General features: G+C 36.3%; 1 protein-coding gene across 1 annotated transcript in view; it reads right to left on the bottom strand.

Moving 5' to 3' along the window:
* LOC144433517 (uncharacterized) overlaps positions 1–24998 on the bottom strand; it is a 120309-nt gene that overhangs the window by 95139 nt on the left and 172 nt on the right. Inside the window, 43 exon segments of the mRNA XM_078121828.1 lie at positions 97–370; positions 744–1333; positions 2059–2131; positions 2227–2355; positions 2694–2867; positions 3627–3737; positions 4028–4104; positions 4830–5033; positions 5162–5301; positions 5632–5726; positions 6347–6519; positions 7234–7365; positions 8104–8241; positions 8873–8986; positions 9758–9912; positions 10085–10205; positions 10744–11017; positions 11420–12009; positions 12310–12382; positions 12530–12658; positions 12912–13085; positions 13390–13500; positions 14494–14570; positions 14907–15110; positions 15681–15820; positions 16069–16157; positions 16404–16570; positions 16918–17049; positions 17404–17541; positions 17843–17956; positions 18582–18736; positions 18858–18978; positions 19244–19520; positions 19863–20458; positions 20996–21068; positions 21222–21350; positions 21663–21836; positions 22380–22490; positions 22950–23026; positions 23266–23469; positions 23934–24073; positions 24322–24410; positions 24660–24826. Of these exon segments, the coding sequence (XP_077977954.1) occupies positions 97–370; positions 744–1333; positions 2059–2131; positions 2227–2355; positions 2694–2867; positions 3627–3737; positions 4028–4104; positions 4830–5033; positions 5162–5301; positions 5632–5726; positions 6347–6519; positions 7234–7365; positions 8104–8241; positions 8873–8986; positions 9758–9912; positions 10085–10205; positions 10744–11017; positions 11420–12009; positions 12310–12382; positions 12530–12658; positions 12912–13085; positions 13390–13500; positions 14494–14570; positions 14907–15110; positions 15681–15820; positions 16069–16157; positions 16404–16570; positions 16918–17049; positions 17404–17541; positions 17843–17956; positions 18582–18736; positions 18858–18978; positions 19244–19520; positions 19863–20458; positions 20996–21068; positions 21222–21350; positions 21663–21836; positions 22380–22490; positions 22950–23026; positions 23266–23469; positions 23934–24073; positions 24322–24410; positions 24660–24787 (7386 nt within the window). The 5' untranslated portion in view covers positions 24788–24826.

Genomic DNA, 24998 nt, shown 5'->3' with positions numbered 1-24998 from the left:
AAGTTATCTTGTAACGATAGGTTGTAGGGCATTTCTGAACACATATGTCATTACGTGTATAAGAAAACAAAAGTAGTAGCCGGGTTTTTTCCTTACCAATATACCGTTAGGTGTTGTCATTTCTATCTTCTCAAAATCGGCAATAACGATGGCAATAAGATATGTTGGCATGACAACAGCTGTCGTCTCAAATACAGTCGTGTTCCAGTCACCATTTGCTGTCGTTGATTCCACTGGCATATTACATAAAGCTACCCTGGTATTTCTATGTATTATAGTGATGTCGAAGAGGGCCTTGAGGTCAGGTTCATCAAAACAAGGGTAAGCTCTTCTGGCATTGGTGGTCTCGAACTGAGTTGCGACTAAGTGTCTGTAAATAAAAGTTATTTTAAAAATATAGTGTATCAAAATATATAGACCACGAGATTGCAATATATATATACATGTATCCTCGTATCATGAGTACACACATATGTAGTGTCGTTCTCAATGATCATGCGAAACGTCCGAATGTACAGTACATTAGCAGCAGCAGCAGCAGCAGCAACAACAACAACAACAACAACAACAACAACAACAACAACAACAACAACAACAACAACAACAACAACAACAACAACAACAACAACAACAACAACAACAACAACAACAACAACAACAACAACAACAACATCTCATCTACCCAGCCCGATGTAGGTTTCACTCAATCAGTATGAATATTTGATAAGATGTGCAGTTCTCACTTTTTTTCGTCATCGGCACCCTCTGTGTAGTTACTCAGATATAATCCCTGGAAGTCAGCATGATGAAGAGTTCCAGTGAAAGATTGTATGCTCAGTATGTACTCTGCTCCCTCCTCCATATCACTAGCTAGGTTAATATTCAAGTACTCATATTTCTCGACATAGGTAACACCAATTACTGCAATCGTTTCAGACTGATCTTTCTTCGTTACAGTAAGCATAGAATCTGATGAATTCACTGTCAATGTATTATGTGCGTGAATAACTATAACATTGGTGACTTGTGCTACAGTGAATGTAATGTCAATGCTTCCATCAAAGGTGAATAATTGCTCGTTGTCTTCTGCATCAAGGTAAGGTTTCAGTATAACATTATATAGAGATGGTATCACGTTGTTCGGTAAACGGCCATCAAATGTCTCTCTGTCAGCAGGGTCCTCCGGTTCCGTTGCTTCCATTAATTGGTGATAGACAGCTTGGTAGTTTCTGTCCATCCAGTCAATATTTAGTTTCACCTTGTCCACTGAGCTACTTGAAGAACTCTTTGGAAATCCTGGTACATACTCGTTCTTTGAAATAAAGGCTTGCAACTGGAAAAATGTCATAAAACAGAGTGAATGTTAAATTTGCCATCATTTAGTAGTTTAGTAAATTCATGTGATCTGTTTTCTTTGTTTGTCTCTTCTCTGTTCCCAGAATTAAACATATATGGTTTATCAATTTAATTTTGCCTGTAGGTCTGTTTGTTTGTTTCTTTATCTGTGTGTGCCGGGGTGTATCGCTTTTTATCAAAAAGGGGTAACATGAAGAGTGCAGCAACTTTACAACGTGCATCATCGTATGGATATACTAAATCTTTTACACTACTTCCTGGTTACCTCTAACTCTTGTGACGTCATCTGAACCTGGTTCAGTAATTCACTAGTCTAATAAAGGCTATCCATAGCTTTGAAACCTTCACCACGTCTAGAGGAACGAGGAGCTGTGGTAATCGATCACAGAATTCTACCCAATAATAATCTAGTTTTTAATGTTGGTAGTTATATACTGTCCATATATGGTGCATATGCCAGATGCCAGTTGAGATTTACTCATATGCGTAAGCAACTTTTGGCTCATGACTTGATTCTTCTGTACTTGGAGAAGGTTTCAAGACCACGGATAGCCTCTAAAGTAGTAATTCTGACTGAGGAAGATTCATTTCCGAAAATTAACACCATGGTTATCAAGGTGTTATATACTTTTCATTATCTACATTAATTTTTGAAAGCTTGTTCCGAGACTTTTGGAATCCCGGGGTCGTCAAAGTACGTACCTTCATCAGATCTGATTCAGTATTCATATAGTCTGCAAAACGCCATACTGAGTTATATATGCCGGTTCCATGTCTGTAAAACAATAACAAGTTATGACGTCATACGATCATCTATTGTGTAAATTATCATGTTGATCGAACCGTAATGGAGACATTTTGGTAACTTACGCATCTTTGAGGGCGTTCCAGTTGTTCATGATGAATTCCCATGCTAAGGTGTAGCCAACCGGAGAATTATCCAAGACGTTATTAATCACGTTCACACCATCATTATTAGCCAATCCATATTCCATGTATCTGTGTAAAAACACAAATATATTAGAAACCAATATGAATACATTACAGTTCTATTTGCTAAAACTGTGAGTCAGGGTTCAGAACATAGGCAAGTACGTGGATTCTGGGCGGAAACATATCAGAGGAAAAATATCCAAAACGTAAAAATAGATACCTGTACATAATTCATGTTGTGAAACGTATAATTTTAGAATTTATCCTACATGTATTCACCAATACCTTTCTATTTGAACCGTCATAAATTGTCACACAAAGACAACTCTATTTAACCTACTGGTAGAGATACAAAATATAATACAAAGTTCATGACTTGAATACTTGAATATTATATAGCCTACCTTTCAATGATCCACTGTGTACTGCTGCATGCCAGAGCTGATCTAATACTAGATCTTTCACCTGATGGTATGCTATCACTGTCATACATACTCCACGTTCTTTCCCATAGACTGTCTGATCCATGTTTGATGGCGGTACAGTAAACTTCGCTCTTGACATCCTGATTTATTAATCTTAGTGTAAAAGAACACATAATTAAAAGACGGTTATTTCATTAGGCATTGTTTCTCTACATCGTGATGCATGCTATACACGTATATGCTCAGGATTAACTGCATAGAAATGAATCAAAAAGCTTGCGCGATGGAGCATGTTTCTTCACCGTCAATTTATAGCAATACTTTGGTGCTCAACATTCAATTTGTTCTGAGACGTTTAAGTCATCGTTTGTTTTCAAGTATTTAAATGAAGTAAAGACTGCACAACATTTTTTTTGTATGTTTTTGAACATATGTGACGATTTACTTGTCTTTTGAAAATACGTGTTTGCGAGAGTATAGTGACACGAGAAATCCTGCCAGAGGATACATCGAAACTATTCAAGTTTGAACCATCACTATGATGTTTTCTTGACCTCAGTAACTACCCGTAGGTCATTCAATGCTCTGTATATCAGGGTTTTGCATATCCATCAACTTTGTCAGAGTCAAGAGCGAATGAAAGTTTTCAGTATTCCAAAAAATACATTTATCTGATATCAGTTCAATCTGTAGCACGCTATGGTCTAGATACTCCTATTAGAACAACACAAGTTAGCTATACTACTACATTACCCCATATATATATTTAACATATTAATCGATGCTCTGTATGTGCTTAAACGCACGCAATTTGACAATAAATGATAACATTGACAAACTAGTAGGATGTCGTTTTTTCCTGACAATTAAGCGATGCGAATAACTGCATAAATAATACAGCCTCGGACTTACGATGTGTCTTCTGGAGCATCTAACCATTGGTTAAATTGTGATATGGCATTAGAAACACAGTCTTGGTGTCCGTTGTTGCACGCCGTTCTTATGGCATCAATTTGGCTGTAGCTGTAAAATATTATAGCTATGTGTAACACAGACTTCAAACTACAACCAGTAATCATGCCAGTTAATATATAAGTAGCATTTCAATATTACATACATTCAAGATTGGTATATGATAATTGCTGACTTGTTATCATTGAGATGGGCTTAAAATATGTCTAAATCATTGCCCAACTATGGCCCAACCTACATTACAAATATAGTGTCGTATAGAAAGTCATGAACTTTGCAATCTAGATGAATCAACGATGCAATTATTTCAAACATATAATAAGGACTAGGAGTCTACTTACTATGTTAAATGTTCGTTATGACTGAAATCCCACAGTTTGGCGTAATAGTTGTTATTGATAAGTGTTCTCATATACTCCTGGAAAACAAAGGCAAAGTATCTTATGTAGTTATTTATGATGTTAAAGAATGATAGAGAAATAGAAGGGCTTACTAGTAAATATCACCATGCAATGCTTTGATTGCTGGCTTCAAATATTCAAATTTATAAAAATCGTCAAGAGCATGGCTTTTCAAACTGTAAACATCACACGTAAAAAAATTTCAAACTCGGCACTTTCATATATTTGTGGAAATGCATGTATCGCGAATTCCTTGAAAATGTGTATTTCATCCGGATTCGTCGAAACACTGAGACTACATCATTGTTAAGATTACACTAGCTGCAACTGGGACTTTAGATAAAAAAAACTGTTTGTAAAATATAATGGCCTAATCGTAATATCGTACGCCTTAAAAAGTATTGAATCACTCGTGGGTAAACACATTGTGGAGGTGTCCATAGTTGGTACAATAAAGTACATTGAATTGATTTGGGTACGCACCCAAAAATCAGGGCTCCCCCATGTACTTACGATTACAATCTATTACTGTACTACTTGTGGATAAAAGGACTCCTAATTAACATTTCAGTGTCCAGTTATTGGTATTTTAACAGTTTTCAGTATATTTATCGCTGTATATCTCATTTAAATTAAAAAATAATTATCCAGTTAGATTTAGTGCAAATTTAAATGAAAACCATTTCATCAATCAGACAATCCTATGATGACACTAACTTAAAGCTAATCAACGAGTGCTTACCTCAAGATAGCCGTAAGCTGCAGTTCTCTTCAACATATTTGAAGTATAAGCAATCCTGTTTATGGCTGTATTCCAAGGTAAATAGTCTCTTTCTTTCGACAAATAGTCCATCAATTTGATTGAGTAAACTTGGTCCATTTGGTGGGCATGCGCAATCTTGAATGATTCGTCTATCAGTTGTGATCTAGTCCGAACAGGAATGTTCTGAAAGAATTGCCAAGCATGTTGTTATTTCTTGAAAGTATACTCCGAATGGAGTACACAAAATATGAATTACTTAGTAACATCGTGTACTAACTCTTGTATTTTAAATGTTTTGCATGATAACTTACGGTATGGTCTTGTTCCGTGAGGTACGTTGCCAATCTTTCCCAATTCTCATTGTCGTATTTAACTCGATAATACCCATTGTGATCAATATTTACCAAATACCAGTCGTTATCCGTCACAGAAGATGATAATGAAAAACTGACTGTTTTGAGAGAGAAACAATAGAGAAAGGGTTAAAGCTTAAAATTACCCATGAATATGAAAAGAAATGCGCTCTACAATGAAATTTTATCCAACCACACTTACTCTGCTTGAAATTTGAGAACGGTTGCATCTTTCATTAATGTTGAATTCGAAGTGACTAGTTTTTATAGATTTTTTAAAAAGTTTCTTCTGGTATTTGGAGCTTTTCATAATTATTCAAAGAATAGACGACTTTTTAAAGATTCATTAATTAAATTTATAAATATATCTTCATCAAATTAATTTGGTATAAACTTGACTTTGTTGTTATATATATATATCGGATTACCTTGGTCTTCGGTCATATTCATCCACGTCTCATTCCCATTACTGAAAGCCATTTCTGTTTGATCAGTATATGTCAGATGTACATTCCACTTGTATCTAGTAAACGAAATGATATCATCAAAAATATTGCAAAGATGTTCAGCACTTTAAAGCTGCAACTGAAACATTTTTTGATAACCTATTCAGATAATCTATCCTAGATTTATCGGACACTTAATCTTTGGACTACAAAAAATAGAAAATATAACGTGTTCTCTGGCATGGCTTTTAAACTAGAAGTGTAACGTGATGTACATGTATGTATGTATGTATGTATGTATGTATGTATGTATGTATGTATGTATGTATGTATGTATGTATGTATGTGTGTGTGTGTGTGTGTATGTATGTATGTATGTATGTGTGTGTGTGTATGTACAATGTATGTATGTATGTATGTATGTATGTATGTATGTATGTATGTATGTATGTATGTATGTATGTGTGTGTGTGTATATATGTATGTATGTATGTATGTATGTATGTATGTATGTATGTATGTATGTATGTATGTATGTATGTATGTATGCATGCATGCATGCATGCATGCATGTATGTATGTATGTATGTATGTATGTATGTATGTATGTAGGTAGGCAGGTAGTCAGGCATGCAGGCAGGTAGGTAGGTAGGTAGGTAGGTATAGCCATGACTTGAAAATATTGTCTGTCACCTACCCCATGTCATAGTACTCGGAAGTTGGTGTCTCATTGGGATCCATTATGAATCGTTTCTGTGTTGCATGTATAGTATTACCATCCCGACTAACAGTGACAATAGGGTAACCCATCTGTAATACATATGGGTCCATTTTCTCTTTGACATCAGTATTTTTGTGACCGACGTCAGCCTGTGAAAGGAATTTTCATGAAATGTTCACACACTATTTTTACGTCATACAATACACGTTCTTACATACAGAAGGGATTAGACCATGACCATTTTACGATACTAACTACGCATAAAGCAAAGTCTTGGTAAGACAAAGTACCTCTCAAATATTTTACTTCAATTGATAATTTAGATTTGCTTTGGTTAATAAATACTGTTTCAGACGATAAAGGTCGGAGTCATAATAATAAAGATATAAAATATAGGTAATTTCTGATTGTGGTGATGTAAGAAGTACGATTATGTGGAGCTGGAGCACACATGTGCAAATCATAAATTTGTAATCTAATTATGTGCACATACTGTATTGTTCCTAAGTGGGTGTTGTCTCATGTATAGTTAAATTCCACCTAAGCAGCTAGACAATAGAGACGTAGTGAACATACTCAGTGTATCTTTCTCAATAGAGATCCAATTTAGTGTCGGCATGTAAGCTACCTTGAGAATCTCTCATTTCACACTGATAATATAGGGACAGGGGAAATATAGGGGATATTTGAATAAAGTGGATATGCCTTTTTTTCTCTTGAAGTACAAATATGATGGATAGTTTTTGTATAGTAATCTTTTCCTCATTGTTGTGCAATATAGGAATAGTGCCAAAAGTAATTTGATAATTTAAACTCAGGTGTAGACTCGGACAGACTAGTGAAATATAGACTAATACACTTACCAGTGTCAGCTCCTCGAAAAGCTGATCTGTGACTGTGTTGTCATATTCATACTTATTCAAATAATTCTGAAGACCTCGTTTAAGTGTGTCTTCACCAAGGAATGTTTGCATCATCCTAATCAAGCATGAGCCCTGTTGAAATTGTAAAATTATGACAGTGTAAGAAAACTGGAGAGTCTTTATCCATGTTATTGATATGATTTAACTTCAGAGCGGTAGTAATGCGTTTCTCCTATGATGCAGAGATTTCTTCTAAATATAATCAGATTATTGTACGATCTAATTAAACTATGTATTGCGTATGTATCAGCCATTCAGTCAGCCAGCTAGACAATAGACCGACCGACCACCGACAGATCGATCGATCGATCGATCAATCAGTGCAACGATATGTTGGCCAAGATGTCCTGTACATGTGGAGATGCCGAAATGTCTTGAGATGAGTCAGTCAAACACCTCAACTTCTGACATGTAAGGCTGCCTTCACAAACACCAGTTGAAAGGGTAGCGGTTACTAGATAAAAATGGGCCCAGTGTGTCGGGGGAGGGGGTGGGGTTACATGAAAAACTAATATTTAATTTCTTGGCTGGTTTTATTGTCTGACTGAACTTAATCCACACCAACTAAGTGACGGACAGAGACAGTAGGGAACTCTCCACGACCTTTCATAGGAAAAACTGGATCGACATCACTTTTGAAAACTGATAAGTGATGACGATATATGCGTGAAAAACCTACCCATCCCCAGTCAGTGTTTGTGAATGCAGCCCAAGCTGCGAATACCAGGGGATCAAAATCTTGTTCCAAAAAATCTTGTATTATCCCTTCATTCTGACGAAGGGTATACGTTATGTTGTGGTGGTGCTCACCTTTGAATAGACGATGGTATCAAATCCCGCGAGAATATCTTCTGGCCAGTCAACATCTCTCACAACTGGATGGGAAGACCATGTGTCATCGTAGTCAAAAGCTCGGTAAAGGTCATCTCGAGGATGGAATTGGTTGAACTGAAAAGTACGTTGTGTAAAAATAGTTCAGCTTTTAGTACTAGCCATTTATAACACTGACACAACCACCATCGTTGGCAGTTAAGAAAAACATTTTATTTGTTCGAAATCACGGTGGTAGATATATTTTCTATAGGCATCATCTCCCACAGTCTAAGGGGTACCAATGAGAGCGCCACAATGAAAGTGACACATATGCGTAGAACTGTGAAGGCTGAAAACACACACTACTACTTTTTTTTGCATTTCCAGACAGGCGGGGATCTTTGCGCTTCATGCTGGGAACTTTTCAAGATGGTGTCTCCATGAACAGTTGAAGTTGAAATGACAATATCGCCTACAAATACCACTACATCTTTCATAGCAAATACATATATAAATATACCAAATTATGTATTAACCCGCCATTACTTCGTAACGTAAATCTAAACACCATACGCTTATGTACACTTTATAAATTTAAAAAAAAAAATCGAATCATGTTTTCTTTTACACCTAAGATATGAGAATAATTGTTCATGGGTTTTAACTAGGCCCTTATCACCATTTCCTCGTGATTAATACATGGATGACACATAGGCAACACGTAACCTAAGCTGAGCAACGAATGTAAAGTGGAATATTTTCTTACCGCATCCCAACTTGGTTCATCATTTTCTAATGCTGGGAATTCGTAGAAACTGGCGAAGCCTTCGTTAAGCCAGACATGGTCCCACCAGTCTAGGGTGACTTGGTTACCAAACCACTGAAAACATAGGAAAGCATATCATATGAGTACGCCATGGGCCAGGAATACAAACATTGACGGCTGGTATATGGTGTATTAATATGAGGGAGCCTTCAGTACTTATAACGGGGCTGTGTGGGGAAATCAGAACCTGGGCTGGTGCATGAAATGTGATCCTCCCACAATTCAATCGTGCTAAAAAATGGCACTCGCTCAGCTTTCTTTCGCTAAACATGACCCTCCCCCTAATAAAGTTGTTCAAAAACATGGATTACAATCCTGTCATAAATGGAAAAGGACACGAGTCCCAGAATGAATGGAAAGGATTTAATCCCACCGCTGCCACCATGATGACAGTTTTAAAGGCAATGGTTATTTCCCACTGCTACCACCGTGTGAATGTGTGTCTGTCTTGTGATCCCATTGGCTAAGTTGAAGGCCACAACTCCAAAATATTAGATTGGCACACTTTCAACATTGTCGGGACCGAGGTCAACATTGCTACAATATCTTAACCAAGAGTTCCCATTTTACTATTGTGAGACCCAAATAATTCCAAAAGTAGACATTAGCATGAGTGAGTCAAGTAACACGTGACCCTCCCCTTATCCCATTTTCTAAAATATGGCCCTCCCCAAGAGGCGATTTGTAAAAATTAAGAATTCCCAAAACACACATTATTGTGAAAAAATGCCATTCCTTTCTAGTCCCCCTTTTCAGAACCTCCATTGCACAGTCAATATGTCAAAAGTGGATATTGTTTTAAAGTGGGCTTCAGCCTAGACTTACCATGTGAGCTAATTCGTGGGCGATGATACCAGCAACGCTGTGTTTCCTGAATTCAGTGTTTTCATTCGGATTATAGGTAAGTCTCGTTTCCCGATATAAGATCAACCCCCAATTTTCCATGGCACCAAAATAGAAGTTTGGAACAGCAATCATATCTATAAAGAAACAATGATATTAGTCATTGCTAAAATAAAATGTACATAGGTATTGTGATATTGTCTCCAGAGAATCTAATCTAAATAAAATCAGTTATTAAGGAATGTCAGAAAGGGGAAAGCTGATAAGGGCGGTGGATTGTACGGAGACGATATACTTGATGGTGATTACCTTCCTTTGGTAGTTGGTACTCAATTTCCCAATAATCTTCGAAGAATGTCAACATTTGACTTCCCATTTGTAAGGCGTAGTCCAAGTCCTTGACGACTTCTTTACGAGACCAAACTCTGACCTGTAAAGAATGCACACAGTGACATTGTTTTTAGCTGAAGTGAAGCGACAAAATATTGGAAGCTAACGAAAAAGCAGAATTGATAGACTTACCTGTTTCTTTAATTACCTCGAAATCCGTTTGAGTGTACCATGTATTGGCGTGTAACTATATTGAACAAACCAAATCTGTTCCATTTGTTTTTGTAAACTAGGGTAGTAATATTGTCACACCTGTTCTTAGTCAGGACAGACTAAACCAAGTGGCTACACGTAGACAAGTTGGTGGTGTAAATGCAGTCCCTTATATTGTTGGGTATGTCTTCAAATGTTGTGGTAATCTATCACCAGTTTTATGAAAAATAGTTGTGTGTAAAGAGTCCTCATCCACAGTAATCAGTCAGCTGATATAGTGCCTAAATTGCAATAACGTATTTTGATGTTTGTAACTATTAACTTATAACATCTCAATAAGGAAAGCAGATTTCGGGTGGGTTTTTTTTGTGGGGGGGGGGGGGGCACACTAAGTTTACAAGGTCTAAGAAGAATTCGAACTTTACCGTTTTGTTGTTTGGCGTCTCCATTTCAACATGGCCGAAATCAGCAACAACCATAGCAACCAAGTATGTTGGCATGACAACAGACGTCGTCTCAAATACAGTTGTGTTCCAGTCACCCTCAGCTGTGGTTGATTCCACTGGCATGTTACATAAAGCTACCCTGGTATTTCTATGTATTATAGTCATATCGAAGTATGCCTTTAGAGCAGGCTCATCAAAACAAGGGAAAGCTCTTCTGGCTGAGGTTGACGCTAACTGACTGGCAGCCAAGTGCCTGTAATACGAGAGAAGTTGTTGACTCTTAATAGATGTAACTATTGCCAACCACTCACGACATACTTAAGTCAAATGTTACATCATATTGTATAATACGGTCGATCACTCGAATGTGACACGATTGCAGATGTATATACGTCATCATTGAAATACATATCTCTGGATAATTTTACATTTATTTAAATATCACTTCTTTCCATTCGATAATACTTATAAACATTAATATTACATTTAAAGTTAAAATAAGAATTAAGTTCTTTACAATCTTGATTTGTTATTTGTTATATTATTGCAACTTGAGTTTGTCTCTAGTATTTGTTATTTATCCATCCATCCATCCATCCATCCATCCATCCATCCATTCCTCCATCCATTTATTCGCTCTGAATATATATCGTACCTGAGTTCATTATTTTCACCCTCTGTGTAGTTGCTCAGGTAAAAACCTTGGAAATCTGCATGGTGAAGAGTTCCTGTGAACGATTCTATTACCAATTTGTATTCTCCACCAGCTTGCAGCCCACCATTGGAAAGATGAATATTGAGGAATTCATACTCATCAACCCGTGTAACGTGACTGACATCAACAGTTTGGCCAGAATTTGTCTCTGTTACGGTTATAATCTCAGTGTTCACATCCAAACTGTGGTGAGCATGAAGAACGATGACGTCAGAGGCACTTGTTACGTCGAAAGAAATTTCGACACTACCATTAAAGCTGAATATTTTATCTCCGTCTTCCAAGTCTAGGTAGGGCTGTAGAGTAACCTGGTACAGCGTTGGTATCAAACTCTCGGACAGACGTCCATCAAATGGTTTCTTCGTAGTCGGTTCATCGGTCTCCGATGTTGCATTGATCAACTGGTGATAGACTGAATCGTAGTTTCGGGTCATCCAATCTATGTTCAGTTTGACCTTATCCACATTGGTTTGGTAAGTACTTTCGGAAAATCCTGGCATGGATTGGTACTTTGTACCGAACGCTTCAAGCTGAAAGAAAAGGTTAAAGTATTTAGGACATGTACTACAAAAATGGGTAGAAGTCTATCAATTAGAATTGTACATCATCATTGTGATGATGATGATGATGATGATGATGATGATGATGATGACGACGACGACGACGACGACGACGACGACGACGACGACCACCACCACCACCACCACCACCACCACCACCACCACCACCACCACCACCACCACCACCACCACCACCACCACCACCACCACCACTCTAGTCTGATTTTAATAATACGACATGAGAATGGAATAGATTGAATATATAAATACCTTCATGAGATCAGATTCAGTGTTCATATAGGATACAAATTGCCAGACGACGTTGAAAGCACCATTTCCATAACTAGAAGCAAACAAAAAGAATCGAAGAAGAGTACTACAGAATCATCGGCCGCTGCTTGTTAATAGGTCATTGGAAATGAAACGGTACAATAGAAGCAACGAAGAAGAACTGGGATATAATTTTCGATTAGTTCAGTATTATACTCACGTTTGTTTGAGTTCATTCCAGTTATTCATTGTAAATTCCCAAGCAAGAGAATAACCAATTGGTGAATTTGCAAGAACACTTCCAATAATGGTAGTTGCCATGTTGTTAGTCAGTCCATACTCCATATACCTATATAGGATTATATGTGATATTGATATATTAAAATATATTAAAATATTGGAGTAAACACACACACACACACACACACACACATCCCACACATCCAAGTATCCAAATTTGCTTTGGACGGAATATATAGTAAAATTTTGTTGCGTGTGTCATTTACATGTTATGCAAATCAGAATGCATACACACAAATAGAACAACATAAAGAACTGAAGTACAATGCGAGTAACAATGTCGTGATCGTTGACACCCCTACCTTTCAATGATCCACTGTGTACTGCTGCATGCCAGAGCTGAGCTAATAGTAGATTTTTCACCTGATGGTATGCTATCACTTTCATAGAGACTCCATGTTCTTTCCCATAGACTGTCTGGTCCATACTTAATGGCTGTACAGTAGACGGTGTATTTCATGTTCACGTGGATAATTCTAGTGGTAAAAAGATACAAACATTACGCTTTTCGCCATAACGATAGTATATTACGGTATAAACTTACTCTTCTGACAGTTACATTGTCACTTGTACCTTTACTATTCTGATTAATATTGCTGTATGATTATACTAGAACGACTGATTCGATAAATGGGTTGACGGATGGATGTATCGATCTATCGAATTATTGCTTGACATAGTACAGGCACGTAGATAGATTATAGTTTAAGAGATAGATAGATAGATAGATAGATAGATAGATAGATAGATAGATACTATAGATACAAAATGTTCACTCACGAGTCGTCATTCATGTCATCAAGCCATTGATTAAACTGAGATATAGCATTGGCAACACAGTCCTGGTGTCCATAGTAACAGGCAGTATTGATAGCATCGTATTGCTTGTAACTGAAATACAATACAGAAATGTGGTATCACTTTTAATCGAAATCTGTAATAAGCTTGCTCTAATCATATAACAAACTGAACAAAACTGAGTATCTTAGTTTTACGAAAGAGTTGTTCAAATAGTTGTCAGACACATAATACACACACAATAGGGAACTTGCAATCCAGACTGAGCATGCTCAGACGCAAAGGACTATGGGATTATCTGTGGTTATCGTAATACCTAATCTGGAGCTACTGATAAAATTAACCTCCCACAATTGTCAGGGTAATTATGAATTGATTATTTGTGATTCGTCTTTGAAAGGTTACATTTTGGGTATAGACATTTAAATGGAGTCTTTGGTTAGTCAACTTAGGTAACATAGAAAGAAACGTTTTAGTAATTCCGCTTTGAGAATGTTTGTCAAACGTCAATGTCTGATTAGAAAGCTCTTCCTAGATAATGTGAGCACATATAATAGAATGGTGTCCACGTGTATGGGACCTATGGAGATAACAGGCATAATATGTCTTGTTAAATATGGCTGCCACTTTGTATATACAGGTACAGGTCAAGGTCGCAAAATGTGGTGAAGTGAACATGCCTCACAGTGAAACAAAAGGCATGATTAAAATATCACCATCACGTAAAATATTTGATTAAAAAAACTATGAAGATAACCCAATTTGAAGACTTTCCAGGTCAAAGGGTCAATGCCTTATAAAGAAAGCCCATAATTAAGAATATGGGAATAGACATTTGATTTGAGTCACTATATATGTATTATACCTCCAAAGTTATCATGCAAAAAGTGAAAATTAACAACAACTATGGCCGCCATTCGGCCATAATGGAGTCAGTCACAAATCAAAGTGACGTGCATATGTCTCACATAGTATGTCACCTTTGTGGCAGGTTTGGTTGAAATCATTTGGTGCATGCCAGAGATATGAGGGTGAGCGCATGCACGCACGTAGGGTACTAAAACGAACCGGCGATTCATAACTTACTAGGGAATATGTTCTCCATGAGAGAAGTCCCATCCTTTTTCCCAATAGTTGTTGTTTATGATGCTCCTTATGTGTGTCTGAAAAAGAATGAAAACACGATGTAAACGTTACACCAGTGACTCGAGGTAAAAAATGCAAATTCATCCTAAACTCACATATTTCGTAACTTCACTTCATATGCGCAAATGTTAACAAAATCAGAGAAAAGTAACCGTATAATTTTATTTTGACGGCTATATCAAATTTAATTTTGTCCTTACTTGTTATTTAAATTTTCGTTACATTAGAATTGACTAATGGTTTAGTCGAAACAGGTGCTATTGTAATGAACTGTTGTTATACCTGACCATTTCAAATTAGAAACCAATTTGCTAACGAGTTGTTATCTATATATGGCACGAGAGAACAATTACCTCTAGATATCCGTATGCTGCAGTTCTCCTCAACATATCTCTTGTATATCCAATTCTGTTTACCATTGTGTACATTGGCAAATATTCAGTTTCTTTGGACAAGTATTCCAGTAGTTTTATCGAGTAAACTTGATCCATTTGATGAGCATGCGCAATAGAAAATGCATCTTCCAATAGCTGGGATCTTGTGCGAACAGGGATGGTCTGAAACACAGAATGAGACCATGTACCAGTATTGGAACGTTTCCAGTAGCATTCTAACAGCGCCAATATTATCGCGTTGCAGCCCAACTGCGACCTGGCATGATTAAGCTTTGGTTTGCCGATTAACATAACATTTATTAACCTGGATGTGTTGATTAACATGCATCAACACAATTCTTTTTAAATATGACATTTCTGCTCATGTGTTGCTATGCGTATGGCCATGTGGTTGTTATGCATATTTGTAGTTTTGAATGTCCATTTACGTAACAGCCCCTCACTATTCTTGTCTTTGCATAATAGACTCAATCCGTCTTGCATTTAGCTGGTGCTGTGGGTCTGAGCCACACCGCAGGTTTTGTTTTAAGTTTTCTGATTGCATATTTTCCACCCAAATCCCAAAACTGCAAGTTATATTGCTTTGGTATAAGTTATGCTCAAAGATCTTGAACATCCCCACAACATATTAGTAATCGGTCTGGTGGTTATTCTATTACCCTCTGAACATGGAAGTATAACTTATACTTCCATGCTCTGAAGTACCTCTTCCCAGAAGTTTCATATACTTACTGTGTGGTCTTGCTCTTTAAGATATGTGGCTAATTTATCCCAATTGTCATTTTCGTACTTCGTTCGATAATATGATCTGTGATCGATGTTCACCAGATACCAATCATCATCCGACAATGAAGACGATAGCATGAAGTCGACTGCAAGGATATAAGGACAATTTGGGTTAAATATACGCATGGTTTACTTGACAATTTATGTAACAATCATAAAAATCTACCGCGATGTATTATCATCACGTGATCTTCAAGTGTAATGGCCACAGGCATAAATCAGACGGCATGTATCATAGAAACATTAGTATTCGTGGTGATCTATTATATTATTTTGATATGGTCTTGCAATCCATAAATGTTATGACTCAATGAACTACAAAAGGTAGACATACCTGATGATTTATTCATCCATGTTTCGTGTGGACTACTGAACATCATCTGATCTTGGTCGGTATGAGTGACGTAGACATACCATTTATAGCTGTAAATTTAAGTATGGCATGTACTTGAGTAAAAAATGGCAGAACTGTCACAGTGTTCTTCACTATTAACTAAACATATTCTTGTGTGTACGTTACTGAGTATAGCGTTGCATATTACAAGGTCAAATGAAATGTCCAATATTTAATAATCAATGCCTCAATTAAAAACTTTTAGTTTTAGTTAATAAAGTAAATAAATGTTTTCAAAAAATAAATGGAAAAAGTGAGTGTTTTGAGTCACTTACTCAAACGTGTCATTAACAGGTGTCTCATTGGGATCCATGATAAACCGTTCTTGTTCTGCATGGATAGAATTACCATCACGTGATAATGTGATGACAGGATATCCCATCTGAAGTATCCACGTGTCCATCACTTCTTTAACATCTGTTTTTTTCTTGTCTTGATCAGCCTATAAATGAAAACACAGCATTCTATGAGAATTGTACATACACAGCATTCTATGAGAATTGTACATACACATCCAGAAAAGTGTTTTGTTGTTTGTACTGATGAGCCTGGAAGAGATACGCGTTGATGTTTCTGACCAAGGACGGTTCACGAAGATAGCGACAGAGTTGCATGTTGTTAAAACGACATCTTATTGAATCTGTTTTACAAATTCGAACAAATCTTGTATTGTTCTATGAATCTTCATAGTAAAAATTATTTGTATGTTACAGTAGTAGGGATACTAGTGATTGGATGATAACAAAATATATATAAAATGAGATTAATCGCAACATTACAAAAACTTACCTCTGTTAGTTTTTCAAAGAGCTGATCCGATACAGTGTTTGAATAGTTGTACGTATTCAGGTAATTTTGAAGACCTTCTTTGAAGGTGTCATAACCCAAAAATGTTCGCATCATCATATTCAGACAGGAGCCCTAGACAATAAGATCAACATTTCAATATATTACACAACTATTATTATTATTATTATTATTTGATTTTATTTAAACTCGATAAATTGTTGAGCCAAAGGCTCTTCTCACACAATGCTGAGTATCTTAAAAATATTTACAATATATACATTAAAATATTACATTAAGATATCACAGGAAAACACCAGAATATTATGTAAAATGCAATTAAACACAACATGGATTCTTGACATTTGAAAAGTTGTAGTGCAAATGTTGACAATTTAAAAAAAAATGTAGCTAAAGGATAACGAATGTAAGATGGAATTGCACAGGTCCCAATATTTTAAAACAAACTGAATGAGCATGAAAGCAAACCTTCGAGTATACGACGGTGTTAAATTGTCTGTTGATATCATCCGGCCATCCTACTGGTCTTACAACTGGAAGAGAAGACCATGAATCATCGTAGTCGAATGCACGGTATAAGTCATCTCTTGGATGGAATTGGTTAAACTGATAAAAAGAACGGAAAAGCGATATTGTGAAGATAAATGTCAAAGACATTTGTGTTTTGATAAAAATTGTAAAATACTGTCTACGGTAGGGATAAATATGTAATTCCTTAACCGGTATTGCATAGAGTAAAAGTATAATATCACCGTTTAGTGTCCCATTTTATGCTAATACAACAATTCTGGTTCGAAACCATTTTGAAGGTGACCAACTTCGGACACTATTGTTAATTAATACTGAATTGGTACACAATTTAAGGAGCAAAATATATAAATGAGCAACTTTGAACTATAAACCTTACCGAATCCCACGTGGGATCTGCATCGTCCATTGCAGGGTATTCATAAAAACTAGCATAACCTTCATTCAACCACAGATGGTCCCACCACTCCAGTGTCACCAGATTACCAAACCACTGTGAATAGGAAGAAGTATTTTAAAATGTTAAGGATATCCTGAATAATTTCAAAATGTTTACTTCTAGTGTGAAAGATCCAGCAGTTGGTCCGCTGAGTAATCACTGTCTGCTGCGTCTGAATGCACACTGCATAAAAGTATCTCACAACCATGGTGTTGCTGGAATAACTTACAACATAGTCTCTAGTTTACTGACAGCTAGAGTGCTATTTGAAAGGGCTCAAACTGTATACTATGAGTGTTTGATCAGAGCAAAATTTCCAGACAGCTCCCACACTGCTATAAATGTCTACGATATGAGCGCATTTCTAGAATAATGTTCAAAGACAAAGACTGTCACAAAGTAGACCAATTAATTTAAATAATCAAATAAGCAATTCTGAAGAGCATTTTGAACTAAAACAAGAGGCTTATACTCAGTAAGTATTAGAAAACTTAAAAAAAATCCTTTTATCACTTATCTATGTTCACCTTAGGGATAATATACCATATAATGGCAGATAGAATTACAATCTACATGGTGTTGGTAACAGGACAAACACCCCTGGACGACCCCCCCCCCCACCGGACAAATGCCCCCCGTTGGACAAATGCATGTTATCCATTCGACGAAATGTTCTTACCATATGAGCAAGTTCGTGAGCGATGATACCAGCCACGGAATGTTTTCTCATTTCAGTGTTATAACCAGGGTCGTATATGAGTGCAGTTTCCCGATATAAAATCAATCCCCAGTTTTCCATTGCACCAGAGGCGAAGTCTGGAATGGCCACCATATCTGAAAAGACCATTAGGATAAGGATATCAAGCACATGAATGAGAAATGTAATGCAAGTTGAACATATATCCATAGAATCAGAATCAGAATAGAATAGCGGAAATCACAAAAAATGTCGTACCTTCTTTTGGCAGTGGATAAGGAATATCCCAGTAGTCCTCGAAGTATGTTAACATTTTGCTTCCAGTTTGCAAAGCATAGTCCAAATTGTCACTTTCTTCTTTACGTGCCCACACACGGAACTAAAGGGTAACAGCAGTATGAATATACAAATTAATGGAGGTTGAGAATCATTGGGAAAGCGTGCATTTGTAGAAACATGTAAAATGTGTAGATATATTAATTGATTTACTTACATTTGAGTGATCCAAAAAACTCCTAAATTTATACAATCTTTTAATTTGTTTGTATATGTCTCTCGGTATATTTTGTATCATGTTGTATGTCATTGATATAGCAAGCTGTTAAGGTTTGATCTTTTTGTGGATATGTATTTATTTTTTGTACCTGGACACCATTTGGTGTTGTCATCTCTACGCTGTAGAAGTCGGCAACAACGATGGCGATCAAGTATGTTGGCATGACAACATTCGTCCTCTGAAATACAGTTGTGTTCCAGCCATCTGCATCAGCTGTAGTTGATTCCACTGGCATGTTACATAAAGCTACCCTGGTATTTTTATGTATTATAGTCACTTCGAAGTAGGCTTTGAGCTGAGGTTCATCAAGACAAGGGAATGCTCTTCTGGCAGCGGTGGCCTCAAATTGTGTCGCTACTAAATGCCTGTATTGCATTGTTGAGATAATATAGGTTTATTGGTACAATATTCCTGTACACATTACTACAACCCAGTAGTATCACAGAACGCTCTAACCCGTCACTATTATACACTGCACATAATGTCTATAAGTGCAATATTTGATACAACCACACCATGATAAGGTCAATAAAATATAATGTATGTATTGCATAATGAAACTGAAATATTTATGTACAATATGTCCACAGCGTTAAACAAAATCAAAACCTGTACAGATTTATGACAAGGGGAAAAATTGACAATAAACAATGTTTAATTTACTACATTCAATATTTGTTCTAACAAAATGAAATGTGCAAACTTACTTCTGGTCTCCTCCTTCTGTGTAGTTGCTAAGGTATAAGCCATCGAAATCAGCATGTTGAAGAGTTCCTGTGAACGATTGAATTTCCAATACGTATTCTTGGTCAGCTTGAAGTGCATCAGCCTCTACATAGATCTTGATAAATTCGTATTTCTCCACTCGTTCAGTTTTAACAATGTGAAGTGGTTGACCAGATGGATTGACTGGAGTAACATTGATCATATCAGCGGATGTGTTTACTTGAATTGTACCATGGATATGTAGAACGATGACATCAGTGTTACTGGTAACCATAAATGTGATACCAACACGTCCATCAAAACTGAACTGTTTGTCTCCATCTTCATCATCCAGATATGGCGTCAACGTGACATCGTAGTTGGAGGGTACCAAAGTTTCTGGTAGGCGCCCATCGAACGGTTCTTTCTCGACAGGTGGCTCCTCGGTCGTTTTGGTTGCATCCACCAGTTGCTGATGCACAGCATCGTAATTTCGCTTCATCCAATCGATGTTCAGTTTGACTTTATGAATGTTGCTTTCGTAAGTACTTTCGGGAAATCCTGGCATATAATAATACTTTGTAGCGAATGCTTCGAGCTGAAAAGAAAAACGAAAAGAATGCAAAATAAACAAGTCTTCGTAGAAGACAAATGACTCCTGAAATACGTGACATGAGGTAAACGAAATTGGTGGCAACAAATGAATACTACAACATTTCTAATAATGCAGGAACATTTGATAATTGAACAATTGAGTCATTGCCAAAAGGTCAATGTCTGAAATGAAAGCTCAAAGTTTGCAATATGATGCATAAACTTGTTGAATGTAGTCTATATGTAAAGTGGTATGATCACAAACCATAATGAATGTGTAGGTTTATCTGGTTCTGCATTACATATAATCTAAACGACATTAGACACACATAATTAGTACACAGTGCCTGGAAGATGTTGAAACAAATTAGATATTGTATGTCTGAGAAATGATGTATTATGGACGGAGCACATTGTAGTAGTCAAACTCTTGAATCCAGTTGGATGAATTATATATGTGAAGAAGCGTGAACAGTACATATAAACACCTTCCGGTCCCGGTTTAGTGAGAGAATGGGAGTAAACGCGATTATGTAAATACCTTCATAAGATCAGATTCAGTGTTCATATAGGATGTAAATTGCCAAACAACGTTGAAAGCACTGTTACCATAACTAGAAATAAAACAGAATGGCATGGAGAGTACAAATTAATGAGACTAAAGAATATTGATCATTGGTTCTTTGTTTGTCATAAATAAAACATAAATGATAGAAGCAATAATAAGAGGACAGTTTGAAATAAATCATGTTTAGTATTATACTCACGTTTGTTTGAGTTCATTCCAGTTATTCATCGTAAATTCCCAAGCAAGAGAATAACCAATGGGCGAATTTGCAAGAACACTTTCAATAATGGTAGTTGCCATGTTTTCAGATAGTCCATACTCCATATACCTATATAGGATTATAGGGGAAATTCGCCATGTTGTTATGATGGTCAGTGCATACACATGTACACTCTATACACCCTGTATTATATATTGCATTGTAGTAAATGTAAATGAATTTCTTCCAGGGGTGCTTTGGACGGTTGCATAAGTTGTTTCCTTTGTCTTTTACACAGGCAAACAAGAATACAAGTACATAAATCAAATAGTAAAAAGTAATGAACAAACGAAAATTCGAATAATGAGGCAATGGCCATCACAATACTCTATGATATCTTTACTTGACATCTTTACTAATCAAAATATAAGTCTCTCCTACCTTTCAATAATCCACTGTGTACGGCTGCAAGCCAAAGCTGATCTAATACTAGATCTTTCACCTGATGGTATGCTATCACTGTCATACAGACTCCATGTTCTTTCCCATAGACTGTCTGGTCCATACTTAATGGCTGCACAGTACACGGTGTATTTCATGTTCACGTGGATAATTCTGGTGGTAGAAACATGCATACATTTACCTTTCCCGCAAACGTAATAAAAGGTAGGACAGTACCAACTTTAAAGTATGTTTATTTCAGGTAATCCCTTTCTTTATGTTTTCAGTTATATTGTCGTTTGCACTTATTTTGATATTTTGTAATAAATACTTATGCATTGTAAAGTGTATCAAATATGTGTAATTGTAAGATATAGAGCGATGTATTACATAGCCAGTACAACAACGTTTGTAGTTTTACTCAGTATGTGTTCATGTGCTTGCAGTTTAACCCTAATGAAGCAGAGTTATTAAATGCTGTCACCGTGACATATGCAACATACATGGGACTGTAGACACAGGGAACTACTTGTGTGAGGGAGATAAGCTCCATCTGTGTGATGGAAGCGCAATCACGCATGTGCAGTAGTCGGAGAACAAAAGGTCTATATCTGTATGCATAGTTGCTCCGGTTCGGGTTCAATGTCTTAACACTGTTATCAGATATTTCAATTACAGGTAGATAAATAGGTAGATGGATAAAACAGGTTTACTCACGAGTCGTCGTTCATGTCATCAAGCCATTGAGTAAACTGAGATATAGCATTGGCAACACAGTCCTGGTGTCCATAGTAACAGGCAGTATTGATAGCATCGTATTGCTTGTAACTGAAAAATACAAAACATCGACACCACTTTAAGGAAAAGCTGAACCAAGCTTGAACTAATGATCATATAAAGTATGAATACATAAAGAAATTGATATATAAAAGCTTGTAATTGTCAGACATATTATGAATGCATAATTGTAACATTATCTTTCCGTGTACTTATTGATGATAATTGGAGCTGTTAATTAATACCTCCAAAACATATCTGAGTTTATTTGGGCCTATGTATACAATATAGCACCATGTTTCTTAAAGCAGCTGTTATTGGGTTTCTCATATATAAAATTGTCATAACAGTGTGTTTGTTTTATGGATTCGAATGAAAAATAAATTGAACGAAATGAAACTATTTTAACATAATTCAAAAATATGAATTCTATACAGTTTATGTGGAATGTGATACAATATATATTTCAAAACATGTTTCACAAAACGAACCAAAAGATGTAAAACTTACTAGGGGATATGTTCTCCATGAGAGAAGTCCCATCCTTTTTCCCAATAATTGTTATTTATGATACTCCTTATGTGAGTCTGAAAAAGAATGAGTATACGATATAAACGTGACAGATGTGAAACAATAAAAGTAAAAATCATCCTCAAGGCGGTCACATTTCGAATCCTCACTTCCGATGCGCATCTTGTCTTTACCTGTTTCCTTAATACCTCAGATAATGGTTTAGTTGATACAATTAATATGGGAATGATCCGTTATTGTACTTGAAACCAGTTTGCTAAAAAGAAGTTATCTATTACAACCAGAAAAGAATTACCTCTAGATATCCGTACGCTGCAGTTCTCCTCAGCATATCTCTTGTATATCCAATTCTGTTTACCATTGTATACATTGGCAAATATTCAGTTTCTTTGGACAAGTATTCCAATAGTTTTATAGAGTAAACTTGATCCATTTGATAAGCATGCGCAATGGAAAATGCATCTTCCAATAGCTGGGATCTTGTGCGAACAGGGATGGTCTGAAACAGAGAATGAGACCAGTATTACAATGTTTTCAATTGCATCCTAACAGTGCCAATATTATCATATTGCAGGCCAACTGCAACCTAACATGATTAAGTTTTGGTAGGTTGATTAACATGGCATTTATTAACCTGGATGTGTTGATTAACAAGCATCAACACAGTTCTTTTTATATATGACATTTCTGTTCATTTGTTGCTATGCGTATGGCCATGTGGTTGTCATGCATATTTGTAGTTTTGAATGCTCAGTTACGTAATACCCCTCACTGTTCTTATCTTTGCATAATACATTGACATCTAGCTGGTGCTTTGGTATAAGTAATGTTCAACTATCTTCAACATCCCCACAACATATAAGCAATTGGGCTATTGGCTATTCTATTACCCTCTGAACATGGAAGTATAACTTATACTTCCATGCTCTGAAGTACCTCTTCCCAGAAGTTTCATATACTTACTGTGTGGTCTTGCTCTTTAAGATATGTGGCTAATTTATCCCAATTGTCATTTTCGTACTTCGTTCGATAATATGATCTGTGATCGATGTTCACCAGATACCAATCATCATCCGACAATGAAGACGATAGCATGAAGTCGGCTGCAAGGATATAAGGACAATTTGGGTTAAATATACGCATGGTTTGCTTGAAAATGTATGTAATAATCATAAAAATCTACCGCGATGTATTATCATCACGTGATCTTCAAGTGTAATGGCCACAGGCATAAATCAGACGGCATGTATCATAGAAACATCAGTATTTGTGGTGATCTATTATATTATTTTGATATGGTCTTCCAATCCATAAATGTTATGACTCAATGAACTACAAAAGGTAGACATACCTGATGATTTATTCATCCATATTTCGTTTGGACTACTGAACATCATCTGATCTTGGTCGGTATAAGTGACGTAGACATACCATTTATAGCTGTAAATTTAAGTATGGAATGTACTTGAGTAAAAAATGGCAGAACTGTCACAGTGTCCTTCACTAAAACTAAACACATTCTTGTATGTACGTTTAATACTGAGTATAGCATTGCATCTTACAAGGTCAAATGAAATGTCCAATATTTAATAATCAATGCCTCAATTAAAAACTTTTAGTTTTAGTTAATAAAGTAAATAAATGTTTTCTAAAATTAAATGGAAAAGGGGAGTGTTTTGAGTCACTTACTCAAACGTGTCATTAACAGGTGTCTCATTGGGATCCATGATAAACCGTTCTTGTTCTGCATGGATAGAATTACCATCACGTGATAAGGTGATGATAGGATATCCCATCTGAAGTATCCACGTGTCCATCACTTCTTTAACATCTGTACCTTTCTTGCCTTGATCAGCCTATAAATGAAAACACAGCATTCTATGAGAATTGTACATACACATCCAGAAAAGTGTTTTGTTGCTTGTACTGATGAGCCTGGAAGAGATACGCGTTGATGTTTCTGACCAAGGACGGTTCACGAAGATAGCGACAGAGTTGCATGTTGTTAAAACGACATCTTATTGAATC

This window comes from Glandiceps talaboti, chromosome 1 (assembly GCF_964340395.1).
Source record: "Glandiceps talaboti chromosome 1, keGlaTala1.1, whole genome shotgun sequence".
Classification (NCBI taxonomy): domain Eukaryota; kingdom Metazoa; phylum Hemichordata; class Enteropneusta; family Spengelidae; genus Glandiceps; species Glandiceps talaboti.
The sequence above is the reverse complement of the archived record's forward strand: the minus strand, read 5'-3'. Positions and strand labels throughout refer to the sequence as shown.